This window comes from Anarrhichthys ocellatus, unplaced genomic scaffold, assembly GCF_004355925.1.
Source record: "Anarrhichthys ocellatus isolate YVR2014 unplaced genomic scaffold, GSC_Weel_1.0 scaffold209, whole genome shotgun sequence".
NCBI lineage: Eukaryota > Metazoa > Chordata > Actinopteri > Perciformes > Anarhichadidae > Anarrhichthys > Anarrhichthys ocellatus.
The window spans coordinates 93,805-115,605 of NW_022280239.1; the positions used below are offsets into that span (position 1 = coordinate 93,805).

General features: G+C 45.3%; 1 protein-coding gene and 2 pseudogenes across 1 annotated transcript; 1 reads left to right on the plus strand and 2 right to left on the minus strand.

The window, feature by feature from the left end:
• The first annotated feature begins 1,769 nt into the window (after positions 1 to 1,769).
• Positions 1,770 to 9,110, plus strand: LOC116400830 (olfactory receptor 52A5-like; annotated as a pseudogene).
• Positions 9,111 to 10,371: 1,261 nt separating this feature from the next.
• On the minus strand, positions 10,372 to 11,872 carry LOC116400827 (olfactory receptor 11A1-like). Its single transcript, XM_031878905.1, has one exon. It carries the CDS (start codon positions 11,754 to 11,756, stop codon positions 10,749 to 10,751), a length of 1,008 nt encoding a protein of 335 aa, XP_031734765.1. The 5' UTR covers positions 11,757 to 11,872; the 3' UTR covers positions 10,372 to 10,748.
• Positions 11,873 to 19,953: 8,081 nt separating this feature from the next.
• On the minus strand, positions 19,954 to 21,801 carry LOC116400836 (olfactory receptor 11A1-like; annotated as a pseudogene).

Here is a 21,801-nt window from a genome sequence, read left to right on the forward strand (position 1 = left end):
GAATGCTAAAACTCGGGCATGGGAGGAGTTCGGGGAGGCCATGGAGAAGGACTTTCGGTTGGCCTCAAGGAGGTTCTGGCAAACCATCCGACGGCTCAGGAAGGGAAAGCAGGGCTTACCCCAGGCTGTTCTCAGCAGGGGGGGGAACTGCTGACCCGGACAGGGGACATCGTCGGGCGGTGGAAAGAGCACTTTGAGGAACTCCTAAACCCGACCAACATGTCCTCTGAAGAGGAGGCAGCGCCTGAAGATCTAGGGGGAGGCTCACCCATATCCCTGGCAGAGGCCGCTGAGGTAGTCAAAAAGCTCCTTGGCGGCAAGGCGCCGGGGGTGGATGAGATCCGCCCTGAGATGCTCAAAGTGCTGGACATAGTTGGGCTGCCCTGGCTGACACGCCTCTTCAATGTCGCATGGGGGTCGGGATCAGTGCCCATGGAATGGCAGACCGGGGTGGTGGTTCCCATCTTCAAAAAGGGGGACCAGAGAGTGTGCTCGAATTACCGGGGTATCGCACTACTCAGCCTCCCGGGGAAGGCTTATGCCAGGGTGCTGGAAAGGAGGCTCCGACCGCTTGTCGAACCTCGGATTCAAGAGGAGCAGTGCGGATTCCGTCCCGGCCGTGGAACAGTGGACCAGCTCTTTACCCTCGCAAGACTACTGGAGGGGTTCTGGGAGTTTGCCCAACCAGTCTACATGTGCTTTGTGGACTTGGAGAAGGCTTTCGACCGGGTCCCTCGGGGGTTCTTGTGGGGGGTGCTGCGGGAGTATGGGGTGCCGGACCCATTACAACGGGCGATCCGGTCTCTGTACGACTGCAGTAGGAGCTGTGTCCGCATTCTCGGTAATAAGTCAGACACGTTCCCGTGGGTGTTGACCTCCGCCAGGGCTGCCCTTTGTCACCGGTCCTGTTCGTGACTTTCATGGACAGGATATCTAGAACGTCAGGTTCGGGGGTCTCGGGATCGCCTCTCTGCTGTTTGCAGATGATGTGGTCCTGTTAGCCTCCTCGGATCATGACCTCCAGCATTCACTGGGGCGGTTTGCAGCCGAGTGTGAAGCGGCGGGGATGAGAGTTAGCACCTCCAAATCTGAGGCCATGGTTCTCTGCCGGAAACCGGTGGATTGCTCCCTCCAGGTGAGGACAGCGTGCCTACCTCAAGCGAAGGAGTTTAAGTATCTCGAGGTCTTGTTCACGAGTGAGGGTAAGATGGAGCGGGAGATCGACAGGCGGATCGGTGCGGCTGCAGCAGTAAAGCTCCCTCTTGGTGAAGAGGGAGCTGAGCCGGAAGGAAAAGCTCTCAATTTACCACTCGGTCTACGTTCCTACCCTCACCTATGGTCACGAACTCTGGGTCGTGACCGAAAGGACAGGGTCGCGGCTACAAGCGGCCGAAATGAGCTTCCTCCATAGGGTGGCCGGGCTCAGCCTTAGAGATAGGGTAAGGAGCTCGGTCATCAGGAGGGAGCTTGGAGTCGAGCCGCTACTCCTTCGCGTCGAAAGGAGTCAGCAGAGGTGGTTCGGGCATCTAATTAGGATGCCTCCTGAACGCCTCCCACTGGAGGCTTTCCAGGCACGTCCAACTGGGAAGAGACCCCGGGGAAGACCCAGAACGCGCTGGAGGGATTACATCTCCCAGCTGGCCTGGGAACGCCTCGGGATCCCCCAGAATGAGCTGGAACATGTTGCCGGTGAGAGGGAAGTCTGGGTCAGCCTGCTTGGCCTGTTGCCACCGCGACCCGACCCCGGATAAGCGGAGGAAAATGGATGGATGGATGGATGTTTCCTGCAGATCTTCTGTTTGTACACTTATGGAAATGTACAGTTTTATAACTTAGCCGTCATTCTTATGACGGCTATCTGTTGTCCTCTACAATATAACACACGTATGGTATTTAACAAGGTTACCATGCTTATTGCTGTAACTTAATATCGTAGTCATGATATCTTTGAGTGCATCTTTACAGCTGTGTGGGAACATCATTGACAGATTGTTCTGTGAAAACTACTCTTTTGTAAAACTGGCCTGTTATGACACGACAGTCAACAACATCTATGGACTCATGTACACTTTCATTGTATTATTTGGTCTTGCAATACTAATCTCTTACTCGTACGTGAGGATCTTTAGAGTTTGTTTCTCTCGTTGTAAACAGACCAGACAGAAAGCTGTCAGTACCTGCACACCTCACCTCGCTTCTCTGCTCAACTTCTCTTTTGGGGTTTTCTTTGAAATAGTGCAGAGCAGGTTTGATATGAACAGAGAACCCATTCTGCTGCGCATCTTTTTATCTTTATACTTTCTCACTTGCCAACCGCTCTTCAACCCTTTAATGTACGGACTGAATTTGACAAAAATTCGCATCATATGTAAAAGTCTTGTCTTTGGTAAAATGTAAGTTAGTGTTGAAGGCCGTGTAGTTTATCTCCTCAGCTCTAGTAACATGTGTACACCTTGTCAGTAGCAGATGTCGGCCTTTATAATGCGGCTGGTAAAATGTAATATTTAAACAAAAGCTTGAATCTTTGTCAAGTTTGTAATTCGCTGAGTTTGCAAAAAGGATGTATCTTGAGATGCAAGATGAATTGTGCATTATATTTATTTATTAAGTTTTTCACACAAGGCAGCAAATTAAAATCAGCAATGTATTTTTACTTTTACAATTATAGAAATGATGCAGTTGCTGCTTTCTCCGTGGTAGTAGTGGTAGTAGAAATACACAGTATTTAAAGTCTTGTGCTGAACAACTTCCAGTTACTGACATGTAAATGTGTCTCACATTGTAGACAGCTGGACCAGTAGGACAATGACATCACCAGTCCGTATGCCAAGAAGCCTTTGAAGCCTTATATTACCTTTTGTATTTGTGTTTATTTTATGTATTTTCTTAATCCCTTACTCTAGTATGTCGAGCAATTTGTAATTGCCTTCTTGTTAAATGATGTTGTGCAAATAGTCCAATAAACATTAACTTGTTGTGGTAACACTTTTTATCATGCCCATGTCTAAAAGGCATTAAAGATACTTATAACATTGTATACTTATAGTTTAAGCACTGATAAATATTCATAATGCGTTATAACAATACGCATAATTATTCACATTATAAAAAATGTATTATGAAGACTTATTATAAGCTATTATAAAGCGATATACTGGCATGGCCCCTATCATTGGCAGATATTCAACAATCACAAGTGTGTCTCAGCGTATGTCAGTTGCAAATGCCAATGAATCATTTGAGTTCATCTGAAAACAGTGTCTTTGTTATTTAATAGGGGAAAAAAGCACAAATATGTAAACAAGCCACAATCACCACCAACATACAAATCCCCACTGACACCGCTATGTGTACACTGTGTGTGACGTGTTTTGCTTGAAAACAAAAATCTTCCTGTGCCAAGAATTTGCCAATTTGAATTAATTTAAAACAATTTGTCCCAAGCCACTTTGTGGATTTGTGTTAACCAGTGGGAAGCAATAAAAACCTCTTCATATGTCACATGTGTGTACTGTTGTAGAGATTAGCAGATAACAAGATATCTGTCACAAGACACAATAGATAAGTTAAAAAATTCTACATATAAGAGTACAAACAAAAAATAAAAAAATGTTGGTCGATTGAGGTGCTAAAAGTATTGTGAGGAGATAAATGTGTGGGACAGACTGGAGTCAAAAAAGATGAAAAGTGCTATTCAAGTGTGGCAAAAGAACGGAAGGATTTGTATGCATGCTCATCCTGTCAGTCACTGGGGCAAGTGGGAAATCCCCAGTAATACCTGGACTGATCAAGGCAAGGCAATTTGTACAGCACATTTCAACAACAAGGCAATTCAAAGTGCTTAACATAAAACCATTAAAAGCATCAAATCATAAGGCAAAATATTCATTGAAACATTAAAAACATTCATTAAAACACCAAAAAGCAGTTTGAGAAATAAAATACACTAGTAAAATGCAGAAATGTATTAATATCCTTGAATGTGGTTCAATTAAAGGCAGCAGCAAACAGAAAAGTCTTAGCAGACCTGCAGCTTTCTGGGACTTTGTTCCAGATATGTGGAGCAGAACAACTGAATGCTGCTTCTCCATGTTTAGTTCTGACTCTGGGAACAGAAAGTAGACCAGTCCCAGACGACCTAAGGGGTCGGGATGGTTCATAAGGTAGCAGCACATCACAGATGTGTTTTGGTCCTAAACCATTCAGTGCTTTATAAACCAACAGCAGGACTTTAAAGTCAAGTCTTTGTTTGACAGGAAGCCAGTGCAAAGACCTCAGAACTGGAGTGATGTGATCCACCCTCCTGGTCTTAGTGAGGACTCGAGCTGCAGCGTTCTGAATCAGCTGCAGCTTTCTGATTTACTTTTTACAGAGACCTGTAAACACACCGTTACAGTAGTCCAGTCTGCTGAAGATAAATGCATGGACAAGTTTTTACACATCCTGTTGAGACATAAATCCTCTAATCCTTGATATATTCTTCAGTTGATAGGAGGCTGATTATGTGATTGTCTTGATGAGGCTGTTCAGGTTGAGGTCTGAATCCATAACTACACATCAGAGCTGACTAAAAGGACATGTGGTGTTCCCCAAGGTTCAATACTGGGGCCTCTTCTGTTCAACATCTATATGCTTCCACCAGCTCAGATTATGGAAAACAACAGTGTGTTATCATAATTATGCAGACAACACACAAATCTACATAACTATGTCACCAGGGGACTATAATCCCATATAAGGGCTGGGTAACTGCATTGAACTAATCAACAACTGGATGTGCCAGAATGTTCTTCAATTAAACAAAGATAAAACAGAAGTAATTGTTTTCGGTACCAAGGACGAACGATTGAAAGTCAGTGCTCAGCTTCAATCACTGATGTTAAAAACCACAAACAAGCCAGAAATCTAGGTGTAATTAACTACAAGTATTCTCGGTCCTTCAATTAGGATTCAAACCAGTTGAATGCTGTGCCAGAGAGTCCCACCCAGATCTTTAGTCTTTCTAGTAGTATGTGATGGTCGACCGTGTTGAATGCAGCACTGAGATCCAGTAATACTAAGACTGAGATTCTGTCATTGTCACTGTGTTTAAAACCTCTTGGTCCCGAGAGCCCCCTTTAAAGGGGGCTAGATGGGGGGCGACAGAGTACACACGTGTGGACAATTCACTTTTGCGAAACTAATAAAATTACATTTTATGACATATCGTATATCTATGTAACAAAGAGATTCTGGGCGAAATAACCATGGGAGCCATTTTACTCACTCAAAACAGTTATACACAGTTATACACAAACTAATATAAACTAGAAGATTTACCACAATATCACGTATTTTTGGCCACGAATCGGCGACCTATGCACTCCGTTTGCATCTCCCAACACAACGCTGTTCGCTATCATGGCGGATGGATACATGAGAAAGCACGAGGATTCGACCGTGAGTCGATCCGTAGCTTCTAAATTCCTCTCTGTGAAACCATTCAAAAGTTACATCCAGAAAGCCAACGAACAACAAACCGTCCCCCAGCAAAATAAATGTAAACACATCGTACCTTGAGGTGATTTTCGTGAAGAAAAATGCTGGAAATTGACGGTAATCCGTTTCAGATGTGTTCTCTCTGTGTCTCTGTGTGTGTGTGTGTGACAAAATGGAGGTCCTGGGCGAAACTATGATGAAATGGTCGGCATTTTCCTGTTCGGTGAATCATTTTACGCATGGGGGTTGCGTGGCAGGGATTGGGATTTTTAGTAGCTAAAAAATCTGTCAATCTACTCAAGAACCACCTACTGCTTTCCTGAGACTCATCCGGGTCCAACGAGGTGTCACATGATGAAATCCGCCAATCACAGGCTTAGAAAGGTCTCCATCGACTTAGACAGAGAAGAGAAAATTCCATGGAGGAGAGATATGAGAGCTCAAAATGGCTCAAAATGATGCCAAACTGCTTTATTAGGATCTATTGAACATTATTAGTGGTACAACAAGTGAATATATAGTTATATAGTATATACAATTAGAATAGAGCAGCACAACAGCTGGTTCCAAAAATGAGAATTTGGCATGACTGTCCGTACTCAGACCGCTATTACGTTGGCCTGCTTCACTCAATTGTAGTAAAATTTGTTTGTGGGGACTGTAAAAGATGTTGTGCTGTGACAGTGGCGTATTTTTAGGCTTGGATCTGTATTATTTCAAATTAAATAAAAGTGCTTTTTTTTCAGGCGAACCTGAAACTTTTCAATTTGAGCTGTGTTCCATCTTCATTCACTATTACCAGTAACATATACACAATATGTACGCATCTGAGCAAGTGTATCACAAGTTTTACCTGTATTATACCATCAAAATTATTAAAATAGACCTTGTAGTTAGAGATCTACACTCTCTTTAGTATGGGTATGCAATTTTCGAGCAGAGGCCTGAAAATAGGGTTAGGGCTAAAGAGGTTTTAAGTGGATGTCGTTGAGAACCTGAATAAGAGCAGTTTCAGTACTGTGGTGCTGTCGAAAGCCTGACTGGAAGACATCAAAGCAGTTATTTACGGCCAAGAAGTTGTTCAGCTGTTGGGAAAACGCTTTTTCAGTTATTTTACTTAACAATGGGAGGTGTGATATTGGCCTATCATTGTTCATTGTTGCAGAGTCTAAACTAGCCTTCTTTAGGAGCGGTTTAATAACTGCAGTTTTTAGGGCTTGTGGGAAGACACCTGAGAGAAGGGATGTGTTTACAATGTGTAAAAGATCAGTGGTCATCTAGTTTGAAACATTTTATAAAAAGTGTGTTGGTAGAATATCCAAGCAGCAGGAAGATGACTTCAGATGTTGTATAATGTCTTCTAGGCTTCTACGGTCGATTGAATGAAATTGTGTCATGATATTTGAATGGATGTTATTTAGAGAAGGGGACAACACATGTCCTGTGGTTGGTGTGGAGGCACTGACTGCTTGATTCCATGCCAGGTGGATTGGAGTTTAGCAGTTACCGACACTGGAGGGTTGGTTAGTCTGTCGACGGTAGCAAATAAGGCGCGTGTATTGTTATTGTTTTTGGTTATGATGTCAGAGAAGAAGGACTGCCTTGCAAATAAGCCCAGGGCCCCCACTGACTCTGACATCCCCAGGACAATTTCCTGTTACACACTCTTAGACAACTTTTCTCAATTAATATACACTTGACACTTTAATAACATACTTTTTTGAAATACTATTATCTGTTTGTTTACTATATCTTATTGTAAAATTGCATATTTAAAATTTTTAAATTAGGTCTTATCAGTGGCGGGCTATGGATTTTATACCTGGGCCTTCAGTGCATCAATCCAGCATACCTGCAGCGGATCCACGCATTCCACCACACAAGAGCACGAGCCATTCAAATATTATTCATAAAAACGACACGATAGACAAATGAACAGTCGTAACGTTACTATGTAAAAAAACAAACGGAGTTTGTCACTTACCAAAACTTAAAGAATTTAATCCCAGTGCATCGTCTCAGTTCCAGTAAGAAGTCCTTCTCGATTCATGGACGCCAGTGATGACAGTCGAGTCTCCCCAGTTGTATTTCGCCGGTCTGCTGCGGCCGGTTCACAGCGGGGCCGGGATCCCACCTCCGCCGGGGCACCCGCCGGCCGGCGCAGGCCGCACGCCGGGCCGTGATTGTGGAGCTGTTTCCCTGCAAACGTGTTCGTTGAGTTGTAGATCCACTTGAGTCTCTCCAAAAGTTTTCAAAAGCTAGTTGCTATGGTGTCCTCAGGTTAGTGCAGCGTAGCTCCAAACAACAGTCCTTTACATCAGTCTGTTAAAAGCACTTTGCAAACTATTCAAGCACCCATGGCACAACACTGCTCTCGCTCTCCGAGACTCCAGAGCACTTCCGGGTTCCCGGCGCCACGTCAGGAGCGCGCCGATGACGTCATGACGCATCACACGGCGGAAGAAGCCCATCCATCGACATCAGTCCCTCCAGAGGGCCAGGTCGTATACTCTGATCGTGAATCTTTAACCTAAATGTGTTTAGAGGAGGGCAGTCAACTGCGTCCTGCCTTAAGTTGTCCCATGCCATACTGACTCTGGCCGTCAAGCTCCCCCCGCGCCAGAGACATCTCCTCGCAATGTTTTTCCCCTCAACTTCACGATTAACCCAGGCACCTCCATCCCTCCATCCTGCCATCCTTTCATGTTCTGTTACTTCTACCTTCCACGTTCCACCCACCTCGGCCAACTTCAGTTAACTCCTCTACCGGCTACCCCAGCTGCACAGACCGCTCAAACAACAGAACAGGTAGGTATATGGCACAGGTAAGGGAGCAGCTTGGGGTTGGTTTTCTTGCCAGGGACGCAACAGTTGTTTCTTCCTGCCCATGCCCCCCCCCCCCTTCTCTTCCTCCACTAGCGTTGCCATCCTATCTTTAACGCGCCTCCTCATTTCCACAGCTCCGCCAGCAGACAATTCCAGTGTCTTCTGACTCCCCCCCCCCCCCAGTTCGCAACTCCTTCAGCCTTCCATTCCTTCACTCGAGATCCTTACCCCCACGACCTTCAGTCACTTATCCATTTCCCTCCTTAAGTTCAAACCCTCCACTGTACAGGTTTACATAAGCGGAATTAAGTTTTACACAAACTTTCCTCAGGGCTCCGTGCCCAGCCTACCCACTCACACGTCGCCATGCTTCTCGAAGGTTCCTAAAGCCAAATTACGCCTAAACGGCTGCCCCTCACTTCGGACCTCCTCACCTGCGGCATCCTCACCCTCAGCTCAGGTCATCTGTCACCCTTCATGGAGAAAGCATTAAAGTCCACGTTCTTGCCAGATTCTTTCGCTGCTCCGAGTTCACCGCCTTGAACTCCATCCGTCCCGAGACGCCACCGCGTCAGACATCACATCCATCCTCCCGACACAGTCGTCTATTACCTCAATGCCACAAGACCAACCAATACGGTCGACCTCAACCCATCTATCTTTTCCAACCAGACTCGTACTCAAGTCTGTACGAACCCATCCGCGACTACTTAAGCTCAAGTTCAGCCAGCCGAACTCCCCGCAAGATCCCCTGTTGCGGTCTCGGGCTCACCACCACTTTCGCCATATCTTGGGCCGATCCATAATACCCCCCGAGTTTACTCAGCGCCGCCTCCACCGCTTCAAGCCAAGGAATTTCCGACCACATCCTCAAGATATGTGATTGTTGGCCTTCCCCCACGTACCTCTCACAAGTTCATTCCAACCCGAACGACACCAGAAACACCATCGGCACCAGTCTTTATGGAGCTATCTTTGGGGACTCTGCACTGCCAGAGCTTCTGAAGAGACAACCCCACCCTACAGTCTCTGTTCCCGCCAGCCGCCGGACATCAATGGTCCCCCTTCGATTGCCTAACCTCCTTCCTACTAACCCTCCTCGTTTCTTCTTCCTTACATCCCTTCATCTCTTCATCCCTACCCTACATCCATTCATCCCTCTACCCTACATCCCTTCATTCCTCTACCCCTACCCTACATCCCTCTACCTCGACCCCTACCCCTCATCCCTTCATCTCTTCATCCCTACCCCACATCCCATCATCCCTCTACCCTACTCCCCTTCATCCCTCTACCCTACATATATTCATCCCTCGACCCCTTCCGCTTCTCGAATCTAACAATCATTCCACTATGCAATACACCTCTCGAAACTCATACTGTTATTGGTGTGGTCCTTGTTAGTGAATGAGTGATGGTCAAAAGAAAGAAAAGACAGTGAGCTCGAGGCAATACAGCAAAAGTTATCTTTAGGTTTGGATTTACTTTCACTTTCATCCAAACAGGCCCAGGTTTCACACTGAGTAAGGATCAACAAATTAAGAGACTTGTTGTATTATGCTACAATGTGTCATTTTGTAACTTTTTTGGTTGTTGGTGTTCCGTGGGATATTGTTAATGTAAAAAATGTTCAGCGGCTCAGAAAAGGTTGAAAAACACTGACAGAGAGGTCTGGGACAGTGGACTGGCAGAATGGGTGGTGGTTCTGATTCTGGCCCATCCAGTCTACAGTTCATACGTTGCGAGTCCCCCGACCCCTGGAGTATTGCAATGGTAAACTATACTGAAGCTGTTACATTATGAACCTGTCCTTGGTCACTTCTGTTACACCAAATGCCATAATTCAAGTTTTTCATTGCCTCACACTGCTGTGCACTATATCCAATAGAAACTGTACAAAGTCATCAACTTACTACCTGGCTCTGCTCACACATCTAAACATTTAGGACTAAAGTTATGCACTAAGAGAAGTTATCTTCCATCAGTTTATTTAACATCATAAATATATCAAATATACTATCAACTTACACACCAACTTTCAATTCAATTCAATTTTATTTAAGCAGCTTACTGTCACAAATCACAAATTAATTGAATTCATAACAAGGCAAAATTAAAATGATTATAAAAACCCTAAGTAACCTCCAGCTACATAAAATCTACCCCTGTAAGAGGGCGGAGGAAGAGTGGTTGTGCCACTTTAATGCGTTTTCTTGATTTGTTTTCAAAGGCGATTGCCTTTGTCAATATAATAGATATGCATTGCTCCGTGTCTTTTTGTCTCTGGATTCATAAATGTTCGGAAGCATTTGGATGTAGAAAACATTAAAACCATGAACAATGCTACAATTGTTCCAATCAGTTGAATGCATTAAACAGCGCATTTCAAATAAAGATATCATTAATCATTTACTGACACTTTTGTTATTTCATCCATAGAGTATCTAGCGAGAGGTCAACATTTTATAACAGAGGATATGTTTACATGTATTCCGTATTTTGGACATTTGCAATCCAAACATGATGGGATTCAAAAGTGGTTGTATGATGAGAAAATAGAGTGAGAGGGAGATATCCAGCACTCTGGGTACACTGGTCATATCAAATCTACTCTGAACTATTTCAAAGCAGCAGCCAAAAGAGAAGTTGAGCAGAGAAGTGAGGTGAGGTGTGCAGGTACTGACAGCTCTCTGTCTGGTCTGTTTACAACCAGAGAAACAAACTTTAAGAATTTTCATGTAAGAGTAAAGGATTGGAAGCAGAGGGACTAAGATGGTGAGAACAGTACCAAACAATCCATAAATGCTATTCACTTCAGTGTCAGAACACGCCAACTTAACAACAAGGTAGTTATGACAATACAAACTGTTTATGATGTTTCCACAAAATGTCAAATGGATGTTTAAGGATAAAGTAATTAAGACTTTCACACAGCACTGCAACCAAAGTATACCAATAAAGGTAACAGCCTTGTTAAATGTCATACGTGTGTTATATTGTAGAGGACAACAGATAGCGAGATATCTGTCATAAGACATGACGGCTAAATTACAAAACTCTATATTTACATAAGTATACAAACAGAAGATCTGCAGGAAACAAAGTGGAGCAGAAACAGTGTGAATGTCAGAGAGGATCTGAACAACAAGGAATGGAAACAACCCTGCACTACCAAACAGTTCATTTACAAACAGGCTGCAGAGAAAAAGGTACATAGGTTCATGTAAGCTTCTGTTCATACAGATCACCACAATCAGAGAAATGTTGACAATAACTATAACAATGTATAACATTGCAGTTAACATAAAATACAAGTATCTCAAAGTCCCTACATGTATGTAAGTGTCAAGAATAAAGTAAGTTAAAGTTGAATTTATCATCATTCTATTTTTAGATGACAAAACTAATTGTAACAAGGTTCGCTTCTCATTTCTCAAACCTAACTGAATCATTTGATTTAATTGAAAGACATTGTTCTCAATAACACAGGCAATATTTTCATGTTTGCCGAGCTTTACTTTGAAAGCACTGCTTCACAGTTTTCATTGAAAATGATCAAGCATAGACAAGAGAAGAACTCACATGCAGCAAGACTTACAATTTCGTGCCCAGCCGCAACGAATTAACAAATACATTTAAATTAGATTTCTTAAATGACACAAAAACATTTATACTACACACAGATGAATGTGTGTAACCTGCTGATTAGCGGACTGCCAATGTCAGGCTGCTTTGAAATATGTTGTTTATACCTCTTAATGTCAAGGAAGCAGACCCACCTCAGTCATGTCATGGCAGACAGGGAATACCAGAGATTACCATCTAACAAACTTTGAGCTTTTTCTGCACACTACACACAGAAGAGAGATATAGAGCAGCGTATTTGTGTATTAATTGCTGGCAAGTAATAATATATATATATGTATATCTATATGACTGAGTTTAAGATATTTTTTCCAGACACCCATCCAGTCAGAGATTTTTATATACATACACATAGATATATATTTATTATACAAACATTTACTACGTTGCTGGTTTTAATTAATTTCAAAACTACTGTACAACTGTCTACTATGAATAGATTTAATTTTATATTTCATATATTTATAAATTAATTTATCCCCATATTTTAATTTTTGCGCTATTTAATATTCAGATTCTGTTTTTTTTATTCTTAAAATTAAATACGTATTTAAATTGAGTTTTACAACCTTAGTTCGGGAACAAGGACCACACCCCAAACCTATCTCATTTCCTCCACACAAAGTATTTAAGCACAACTGACCCAGTGAATTCCTCTTCAACTCAGCTTCAACATGATGTGCGACAGACGAACAAAACCTTAAACTGCTAACCTTATACAAAGGCTCTCTCTTGACCCTTCCGATAAACTGTTTCAAGAAGACCAGCTATATCCTGAAGTCCCGGCGCTCCTTCCTTTTCTCACCATGTTTCGTCATCAGCAACCTGATGCCGGTGACAAAGTCCAGAGAGATGTGCGACCAAGGCCTACGTGGCACCAGAAGAGGGTGTAGTAACTGTCAAAAAAGAGAGTTGAGATCCCAGGAGAGCTGCCTTAAATGAAGGAATACATGTTCGGTATGTGAATCATGCTAAGGGGACATAAAGCGTATACTTATAGTTAAAGGATGAAATCTAATAATCATATTAATGCAAGTGTGTAGTACATAGAATTATGAAGTGATTTAACAAATGTAAAACTGATAATAATAATGTATGTGTATCTGAGTAAAGTGAAGTCTGTGTGTGTGTGTGGAAAGAGCTGATGTAAGCAGGGTGGGGGCCTTAAAGGCTGAGATCATAACAGATGTTGGGGTGTTGTCCGAGCACATACACGGGTGTACCCTGAAACACGCTCCAACATTGAGGAAGTGAGAGCATCCACAGAGGGAAGTTAGATGTGTCCAGCACACACACACACACAGACACAGAAAGTTAGGGTGTTGTTCGCAGCACACACATATAATCAATGATGTCATGTAAATCACATGCCGAGTGAGGGAGTGTTGGGGAGGAGGGGGGAGAGAGAGCTCAAAGTGTTATAAAAAGAGAGACTTGCAAAGAGCAAGACGGGATTCAACGCGGGAGCCACCCAAGTGCTCCACAGAGGAAACACTGGACCTCGACAGCCGCATCGGAGGACTCCGTCTCTGTTCACGGAAAGAAGACAGCCGTTCCTGGACAAAGATTGAAAGACGGAGATTTTCCTCTCCCCCCTGTTTGACTTTAACAACCGGACAACAGATGGACGCAGCCGTTAAAATCTAACCTGGCAATTTACCAAGAGCCCGGATCCAGAAGAGGAAAGCTGCCATAACTGACGCGACTGGTAGAAGCGCCCGGCCAGGGTGGCCCCTCGGCCGAGTGCACGTTACCAGAGGAAGCAGGGTAGACGTCAGGAGTAAGGGTATTTAGCAGAGCCAGGCGAGTTTCCTCACAGAACACCAGCTCGCCAATCTTTTAATAGAGAGCTGAGTCAGTAGGTAGCCCCGTATCGGGCCAGAGAACCCCCGGATCTAACATAACCCTGATGGGCGCTGCCGGGAGGTCTTATTCTGGGCGCAGACCTGACAAGCGACCACGAACTCCCCTGTGTCGTCCTCCAGCGATGGCTGCCCGAGGAAGCTGACCGTCCGCCTTACCCCTGGGTGGCAGCTGAGTCTGGGGGAATGTCCCCACTGCAGGACTTTAGAGCGGAGGTTAGCGGGGACGAAAAGGCGGTTGGGAGGGCAGCCGTTAGGAAGCTGTGCTCCATTGATGGCTCGTTTGACCTCACTCTCAATGCCCCAGGTCACCCACCACGCAGGAAGGAGGCAGGATGGAAGTGGGGTCCCTTGGGGCATCCTCAGGCTCGAACTGACGGGATAGGGCATCCGGTTTCACATTCCTAGAGCCTGGACGATATGATAAGGTGAAATTAAAGCGGTTAAAGAATAATGCCCACCTGGCCTGCCTGGAGTTCAGCCTCTTCGCCGATCTGATGTACTCCAAATTCTTATGGTCAGTCCATGCTTGAAATGGTTGTCCAGCCCCCTCCAACCAGTGTCTCCACTCTTCTAACGCCAGCTTGAGGGCCAACAGCTCCCGGTTGCCCAAGTCATAGTTCCTCTCTGCTGGGGACAGCCTCTTGGAGAAGAAAGCACACGGGTGGACCTTGTTATCCTTGGGAGAGCGCTGCGAGAGAACCCCTCCTACCCCCACATCGGAGGCGTCGACCTCGACGATGAACTCGAGTTCGGGGTCGGGCAAGGCGAGAATGGGAGCAGAGGTAAATCACCTCTTGAGGGCCTGGAATGCTTCCCCTGCTTGAGGATTCCACAGGAACCTGGTGCCTTGAGAGGTGAGGGCATGGAGAGGGGCAGCCACAGAACTGTAGTTTCTAATAAAACGTCTATAAAAGTTAGCGAAACCCAGGAATCTTTGTCGTTGCTTTTGGCTCGATGGGACCGGCCAGTCAGTAACGGCACTAACCTTGGCACCATCCATCTGGATGTTCCCTGGAGACATGATGAAGCCCAGGAAGAGGACGGAGCGTTGGTGGAACTCACATTTCTCCGCCTTGACAAACAGCTGATTCTCCAGCAGCCACTGCAGAACCCTCCAGACGTGCTGCTCATGTTCCATCTCGCTTTTGGAAAAAATCAAGATGTCATCCAGGTAAACAAACACAAATATATTCATCATGTCCCTTAGAACATCATTGACTAGGGCCTGAAATACAGCTGGGGCGTTGGTGAGACCAAACAGCATAACCCGGTACTCATAGTGGCCACTGGGAGTATTGAAAGCTGTCTTCCACTCGTCTCCCTCCCTGATTCTGACAAGGTGATACGCATTTCTCAGATTGAGCTTAGAAAAAATGGAGGCTCCCTGCAATAGCTCAAAAGCAGAGGAAATTAGTGGGAGGGGGTATCTGTTCTTAACGGTGATGTCGTTGAGGCCACGGTAGTCGATGCAGGGACGTAGTGTCTTGTCCTACTTACCCACAAAGAAAAAGCCAGCTCCTGCTGGAGACGAGGAGGGGCGAATGATACCAGAGTCCAGGGAGTTCTTGATGTACTGGCTCATCGCCTCCCTCTCCGGGGCAGATAGCGAGTAGAGGCGTCCCTTGGGAGGGGACGTCCCGGCGAGAAGGTCGATGGCGCAGTCGTAGGGGTGGTGAGGGGGTAGGGAGGTGGCACGGGTCTTGTTGAACACCTCCCTGAGGTCCAGGTATATGGGAGGAACCCCAGAGATGTCCGTGGTATCTGCAAAGGAGCCAGGGGACTTGGAAGACACATTAGGAGAGGCAGATAGAAGACAATATGAGTGACATTTGGTACTCCACCCCACTAAGCCAGTTAATGGTCGGGTTGTGTTTCTGTAACCAGGGATAACCGAGAATGATGGGTAACTGAGGCGAGTCGATGACCTGGAAGATAAGATGTTCAGAGTGGTTACCTGACATGAGAAGGCCTAGAGGTGGGGTGCGATGAGTCACACGACAGAGCAGGCGACCGTCCAAGGCGTTGGCATATAGGGGAACCTCGAGGGGCTCCAACAGTAGCTGGAGTTGCTCTGCCAACCCCCGATCAATGAAGCTCTCATCTGCTCCAGAGTCAATAAATACTGCCAGTTCCAGGGAAGTAACAGGAGAAGATAGGAGGGCGTGCGTCAGGGATCTGGGAGGAAGTGAAGGGGAAAGAGTTCGGCTCACTAGTAATCCTCTTCTTATTGATGAGCCTGGTATTTTGACGGGCATCTGGCCAGGAAGTGTCCCAGCTGCCCGCAGTACATGCACCTCCCCTCCCTTAGTCGGTGCTGACGCTCCTCTGAGGAGAGATGACTGCGGCCTAATTGCATGGGCTCTTCCCCTCCACCAGGGGGCGCTGTAGGTCCGGCGTGGAGAAGACTGCCCCCAGGAACTGGGAGGTCTCCTCTCGGCCTGGCGTCTCTCCATCCTTCTCCCATGAAGCCGGTTACCAATCTTGACAACCAGAGCCGCCAAGGCCTCCAGGTCTGTGGGTAAATCAAGAGGTGCTAATTGATCCTTGATCTCCTCAGAGAGTCCAAACCAGAAGGCATCTGCCAGAGATGGAAAGTTCCACTGGCTGCCCGCTGCTAGTATGCGGAAACAAATGGCATAATCAGCTGCCCGGCTGCTCGCCTGTCGGAGAGAAAAAAGTCCTCGGGCCGACTCTCTACCCGGGACCCCGTGGTCAAACATCCTTCTTTGGGCCCCGGAAAAATCCAAAGCAGAGCGGCAAATGGCAGATTGATTGTCCCACTCTGCTGTAACCCATTCCCGGGCCCTCCCTGAGAGGTTGGTAATGATGAGCGCCACCCTGGACCGTTCGGTGGGGTGATGAGGAGATTGAAGGCAGCTGGGTGGACTGGGCAGGTGAGTAGGATGAGTGTAATCAGGGGAAAGGCACACACACACACAGACACAGAGACATGAGGAAGCTAACGGGATGTTACAATATTCCCTTATATTTGGGGATTTTTTGACCTATGTAAAAATGGCCATAATCTCTCAAATATTGGTATCAGAAACCCCAGATTGTGGACACACATTGCGGACTGGGCCTACAATAAGGTCACGTGACCAAAATCCCTATAAATTATCTACAAAAGAAATTTGCCTGTATAAAACTCAAAGCTCAGCATGGTGTCAGGGTTGCTAAGTTGTACACCCTGTGAAGAAGTTGGTCAAATTGGATCAACTTTTATTTCTAAACATGTCAGAGCCCTGCTTTTATAATATGTTGTAGCCATGCCCAAATGAGGCACATTCATGTTGGATGGCACTCTCTAGCACTTAGCATGCCTGCGCTGGAGGAGGGACACTTGGCCTACATTTGAATAGGGAATTTTGATAGCATAAATTAATGGAAAATGATGACGAAATGGCCCTCCTTCAAAATGTCATAACTTCTCAGAAAAGGGCTGGAACTGCGTTGAAATTGAAACGAGACATTCCATTGGATGACTTGAATGAGCACATGGAGCAACTAGTCTGCAAACCTTTGGGAAAGCTATCTTTCTTCAGGAACATTGTATTGATGTAAATCCAACTGAACCTGAAAGGGTGTCTGCTGTTGTCCACCATACATCATTTTCATCAACATTTGTCTTGTAGAAATTATTTTCAAAACTGCAAAGTGGCTCCCTTGTGCTTAATTTGGCCCTTTGGGGACCATTTGAGGTCGTCCGTGCGCATCTGGTAACATCCGACATGTCTACGGTGGAACGTGGTACCGTACGGTGATAACTGATACGTTTCCATGTTTTCAACTCGAAAGGCATAAAACTCCCCATTCTGCATATGACCCACCCATTTCCATGTTTTCCAATGAATTCTACCCGAAAGGCAGAAGTCCCCCCATTTGGCTGATCCATTTCCATCTTTTCCAGTGAAAGTTGTACTCAAAAAGCATAAATCGCCCCCTTTGGCATATAACCCACCCATTACCATGTTTTCCAAGGAATTATACCCGAAAGGCAGAAGTACCCCCATTTGGCCTTCCTGTACAACATCACCTCCCGCAGCATTTCTGGCTTTGGTACACTTTTGATTCAATTGACACTTTTACTCCTTAAACGCCCAATGACGCTTCCGTTTCAGGGCGACCATGGCTCACTGGGTTAAGAGGGTTGTCTGGGAACCAGAAGGTTCGATCCTCAACTGGGACATGTTGTAGTGTACCTGAGCAATACACTGAACCCCAGGCTCCCCAGGCTGCCTGTCATTGGCAGCCCACTGCTCCCTTTATACAGTGATGGGTCAAATGCAGAGACAAATTTGCCCCTTTTGTTAATATATTAAATTAACAAAAAGTAGTCCAACATTGTCATCGTACTCAATTAAGGCCATTTCGCAACTACGGCCCATGCAAAAGTTGGGCCATAAGGCTGACGTTCCCAATGAATAATTTCTGTCATATGCATTGAATGTGTTGTAACTCTGTTATGTTGTTAATTCTGTACACATGACATCTATCACACTTCTGTCCATCCTGATAGAAGGGTTGCTCTTCCGAAGGTTTCTTACTTTAAATGTTTTTTTGGGGGGGAGTTTTTCCTCTACCGATGTGAGGTCAGAGGATGTCGTGCTTTTCCATGGCTTTCAAGACTGCCAGAGTCACCCCCTTCTAAAGAAACCATCACTTGACCCCTCTGATGTCAAGAGCTTCAGACCAGTTTCTCTTCTACCCTTTCTATCCAAAACACTTGAACGTGCTGTCTTTAACCAACTGCCTTCCTATCTCCATCAGAACAGCCTCTTGGACCCCCACCAGTCCGGGTTCAAAGTGTGTCACTCAACTGAGACAGCCCTCTTTGCGGTGACAGAGTCGCTTCACGCAGCGAGAGCGAACTCTCTCTCCTGATACTCCTGGACCTGTCTGCGGCATTTGACACTGTGAACCATCAGATCCTCCTCTCCACCCTCGAGGGGATGGGCGTCTCAGGCTCTGCACTCTCCCTGTTTGCATCCTACCTGACAGGTCGATCCTACAAGGCGACATGGAGGGGGCCATGTCAGAACCACGCATGCTGACTACGGGGGTTCCAGGTTCAGTTCTGGGCCCCCTTCTCTTCTCGCTCTACACAACATCTCTGGGTTCTGTTATTCGCTCGCATGACTTCTCTTACCATTGTTATGCCGATGACACCCAGCTGGTCTTGTCATTCCCTCCCGGTGACATTCAAGTGGAGGCACGCATTGCTTCGTGCTTGGCTGACATCTCGAAGTGGATGGCGACACACCACCTCAAGCTCAACCTGGACAAAACCGAGCTACTGTTCTTCCTGGAAAGGGTTGCCCGCACCGAGACCTGTCCATCACCATTGATGATACCGTGGTGATGCCAAGTCGGACTGCGAGGAATCTGGGTGTGACCCTGGACGACCAACTGTCATTCTCAGCAAACATTGCATCAGTTACACGCTCCTGCAGATTCCTGCTCTACAACATCAGGAGGATTCGTCCCTTCCTCACTGACGAGACAGCGCAGGTGCTCATCCAGGCTCTTGTCATCTCCCGCCTGGACTACTGCAACTCACTACTTGCCGGAGCCCCGGCATCGGCCATCAGACCTCTGGAGCTTGTCCAGAAAGCGGCAGCTCATCTGGTGTTCAATCGCTCTCCCACACAACTTCCCTTCTCCGTTCTCTACACTGGCTCCCTATAAGAGCTCGCATCCAGTATAAGACTCTGGTGCTAGTCTACAGGGCAGTGAAAGGAACAGCTCCTTCCTATCTCCAGGCCATGGTCAAGCCCTACACCCCCGCCCGACCACTTCGCTCTGCTGCCTCGGAGCGATCGGTTGCCCCGTCGCTCAGAGGTCCATGCAGCCGATCGACCCGCTCACGGCTTTTTTCTGTCCTGGCCCCACAATGGTGGAATGAACTTCCCACTGACGTCAGGACAGCAGAGTTGCTGCCCATCTTCCTATGCTTGTTTAAAAAAGGAGATGCACTTATGACTTCTGGTGACTAGTAGTTCTCTTGTAGTTCTCTCTCATGTTGAATACACTTATTGTAAGTCAATTTGGATAAAAGTGTCTGCTAAATGACTGTAATGTAATGTAATGTCATGCGAGTACAGATTGAAAAGCCCTCTGAGGCAAATTTTTGAAATTGTGATTTTGGGCTATACTAAATAAACTGAATTGAATGCCTTCATCCCACAACTCTCAACCACCTTTTGCTCCCAAAGTCCATCCCTGACTTTGATGTGCAACAAACCATTTGAAACCCTTATCGCTATTAGCGTGGTCCTGGTTAGTGAATGAGCATTGCTCAACAGATGCTTCTCTATTGCTGTTGTACATATCACAATAAATAAAGAGGTGTGTCATTCTGTAGTGGCCTGGTGACATGTGCGTGTCATTTAATCAAAAGTAATCAGTGCACCATGAGTCTGTAAAAAGCTTAGTGTATCAGGCCCGTCGCAAAAATGAGGGTGCACGAGAGTGTTAAACTCCAGGTGAGTTTTATTAGTTTCCACCTTCTCAGTACCGATCAGGCAGAATGTACGGATCAGGTAGCGAGTGACACGTGCTGTTGTTCCTGTGTATGATAATTGAGCTGATAAATGATGTGATGATCGGTTCAAAGGCTCACGTTCACACCGATACCTGATCCAGCATTTTAGGTTGTATCTGAGGCATTTCTGATACTACAGAGAAAATGTCTCATCTGCTGCTTAACTGAGATTCACAACAAATGAGGGGTCCATCAGGGACCAGGTCTATAGCACCAAACCCACAGCATCATCAAGGCACACAGAAAATCTGTTTCTGTTACGCAGAGCTTGTCCTCTGGCGTTTGCACTCCTGTGAATTACACACTGGACTCATGATTTGTGTTATCAATACAACAATATAAGAAATACAATCAACCACTCAACAGTTCCCACTGAGTCATCACGTTTTCCATGTTTCTAAAATTCAATTCTGGAATAATTTCAGTTCATCAAATCCCACATTAATCAATGACAACAAGTATTACCACTTTGAAAAAAAGATAAATATTTCCTGACTTGTTATTTCATCTACTTTGTCAACATTTTATAACAGAGGATATGTTTACATGTATTCCGTATTTCGGACATTTGCAATCCAAACATGATGAGATTCAAAAGAGGTTGTATGATGAGAAAATAGAGTGAGAGGGAGATACGCAGCACTCTGGGTACACTGGTCATATCAAGTCTACTCTGAACTATTTCAAAGCAGCAGCCAAAAGAGAAGTTGAGCAGAGAAGCGAGGTGAGGTGTGTAGGTACTGACAGCTCTCTGTCTGGTCTGTTTACAACCAGAGAAACAAACGAAGAATCCTCACATAAGAGAAAAGGAGTGGAAGCAGAGGGACTAAAATAGAGAGAACAGTACCAAGCAATCCATAAATGTTATTCACTTCAGTGTCAGAACACGCCAGCTTAACAACAAGGTAGTTACGGCAATACAAACTGTTTATGATGTTTCCACAAAATGTCAAATGGATGTTTAAGGATAAAGTAATTAAGACTTTCACACAGCACTGCAACCAAAGTATACCAATAAAGGTAACAGCCTTGTTAAATGTCATACGTGTGTTATATTGTAGAGGACAACAGATAGCGAGATATCTGTCATAAGACATGACGGCTAAATTACAAAACTCTATATTTACATAAGTATACAAACAGAAGATCTGCAGGAAACAAAGTGGAGCAGAAACAGTGTGAATGTCAGAGAGGATCTGAACCAGAAGGAATGGAAACAACCCTGCACTACCAAACAGTTCATTTACAAACAGGCTGCAGAGAAAAAGGTACATAGGTTCATGTAAGCTTCTGTTCATACAGATCACCACAATCAGAGAAATGTTGACAATAACTATAACAATGTATAACATTGCAGTTAACATAAAGTACAGGTACTTCACATTTCCTACATGCACATAAGCTCCAAGAATGAAGTAAGATAAAGTTGAATTCAACATTCTT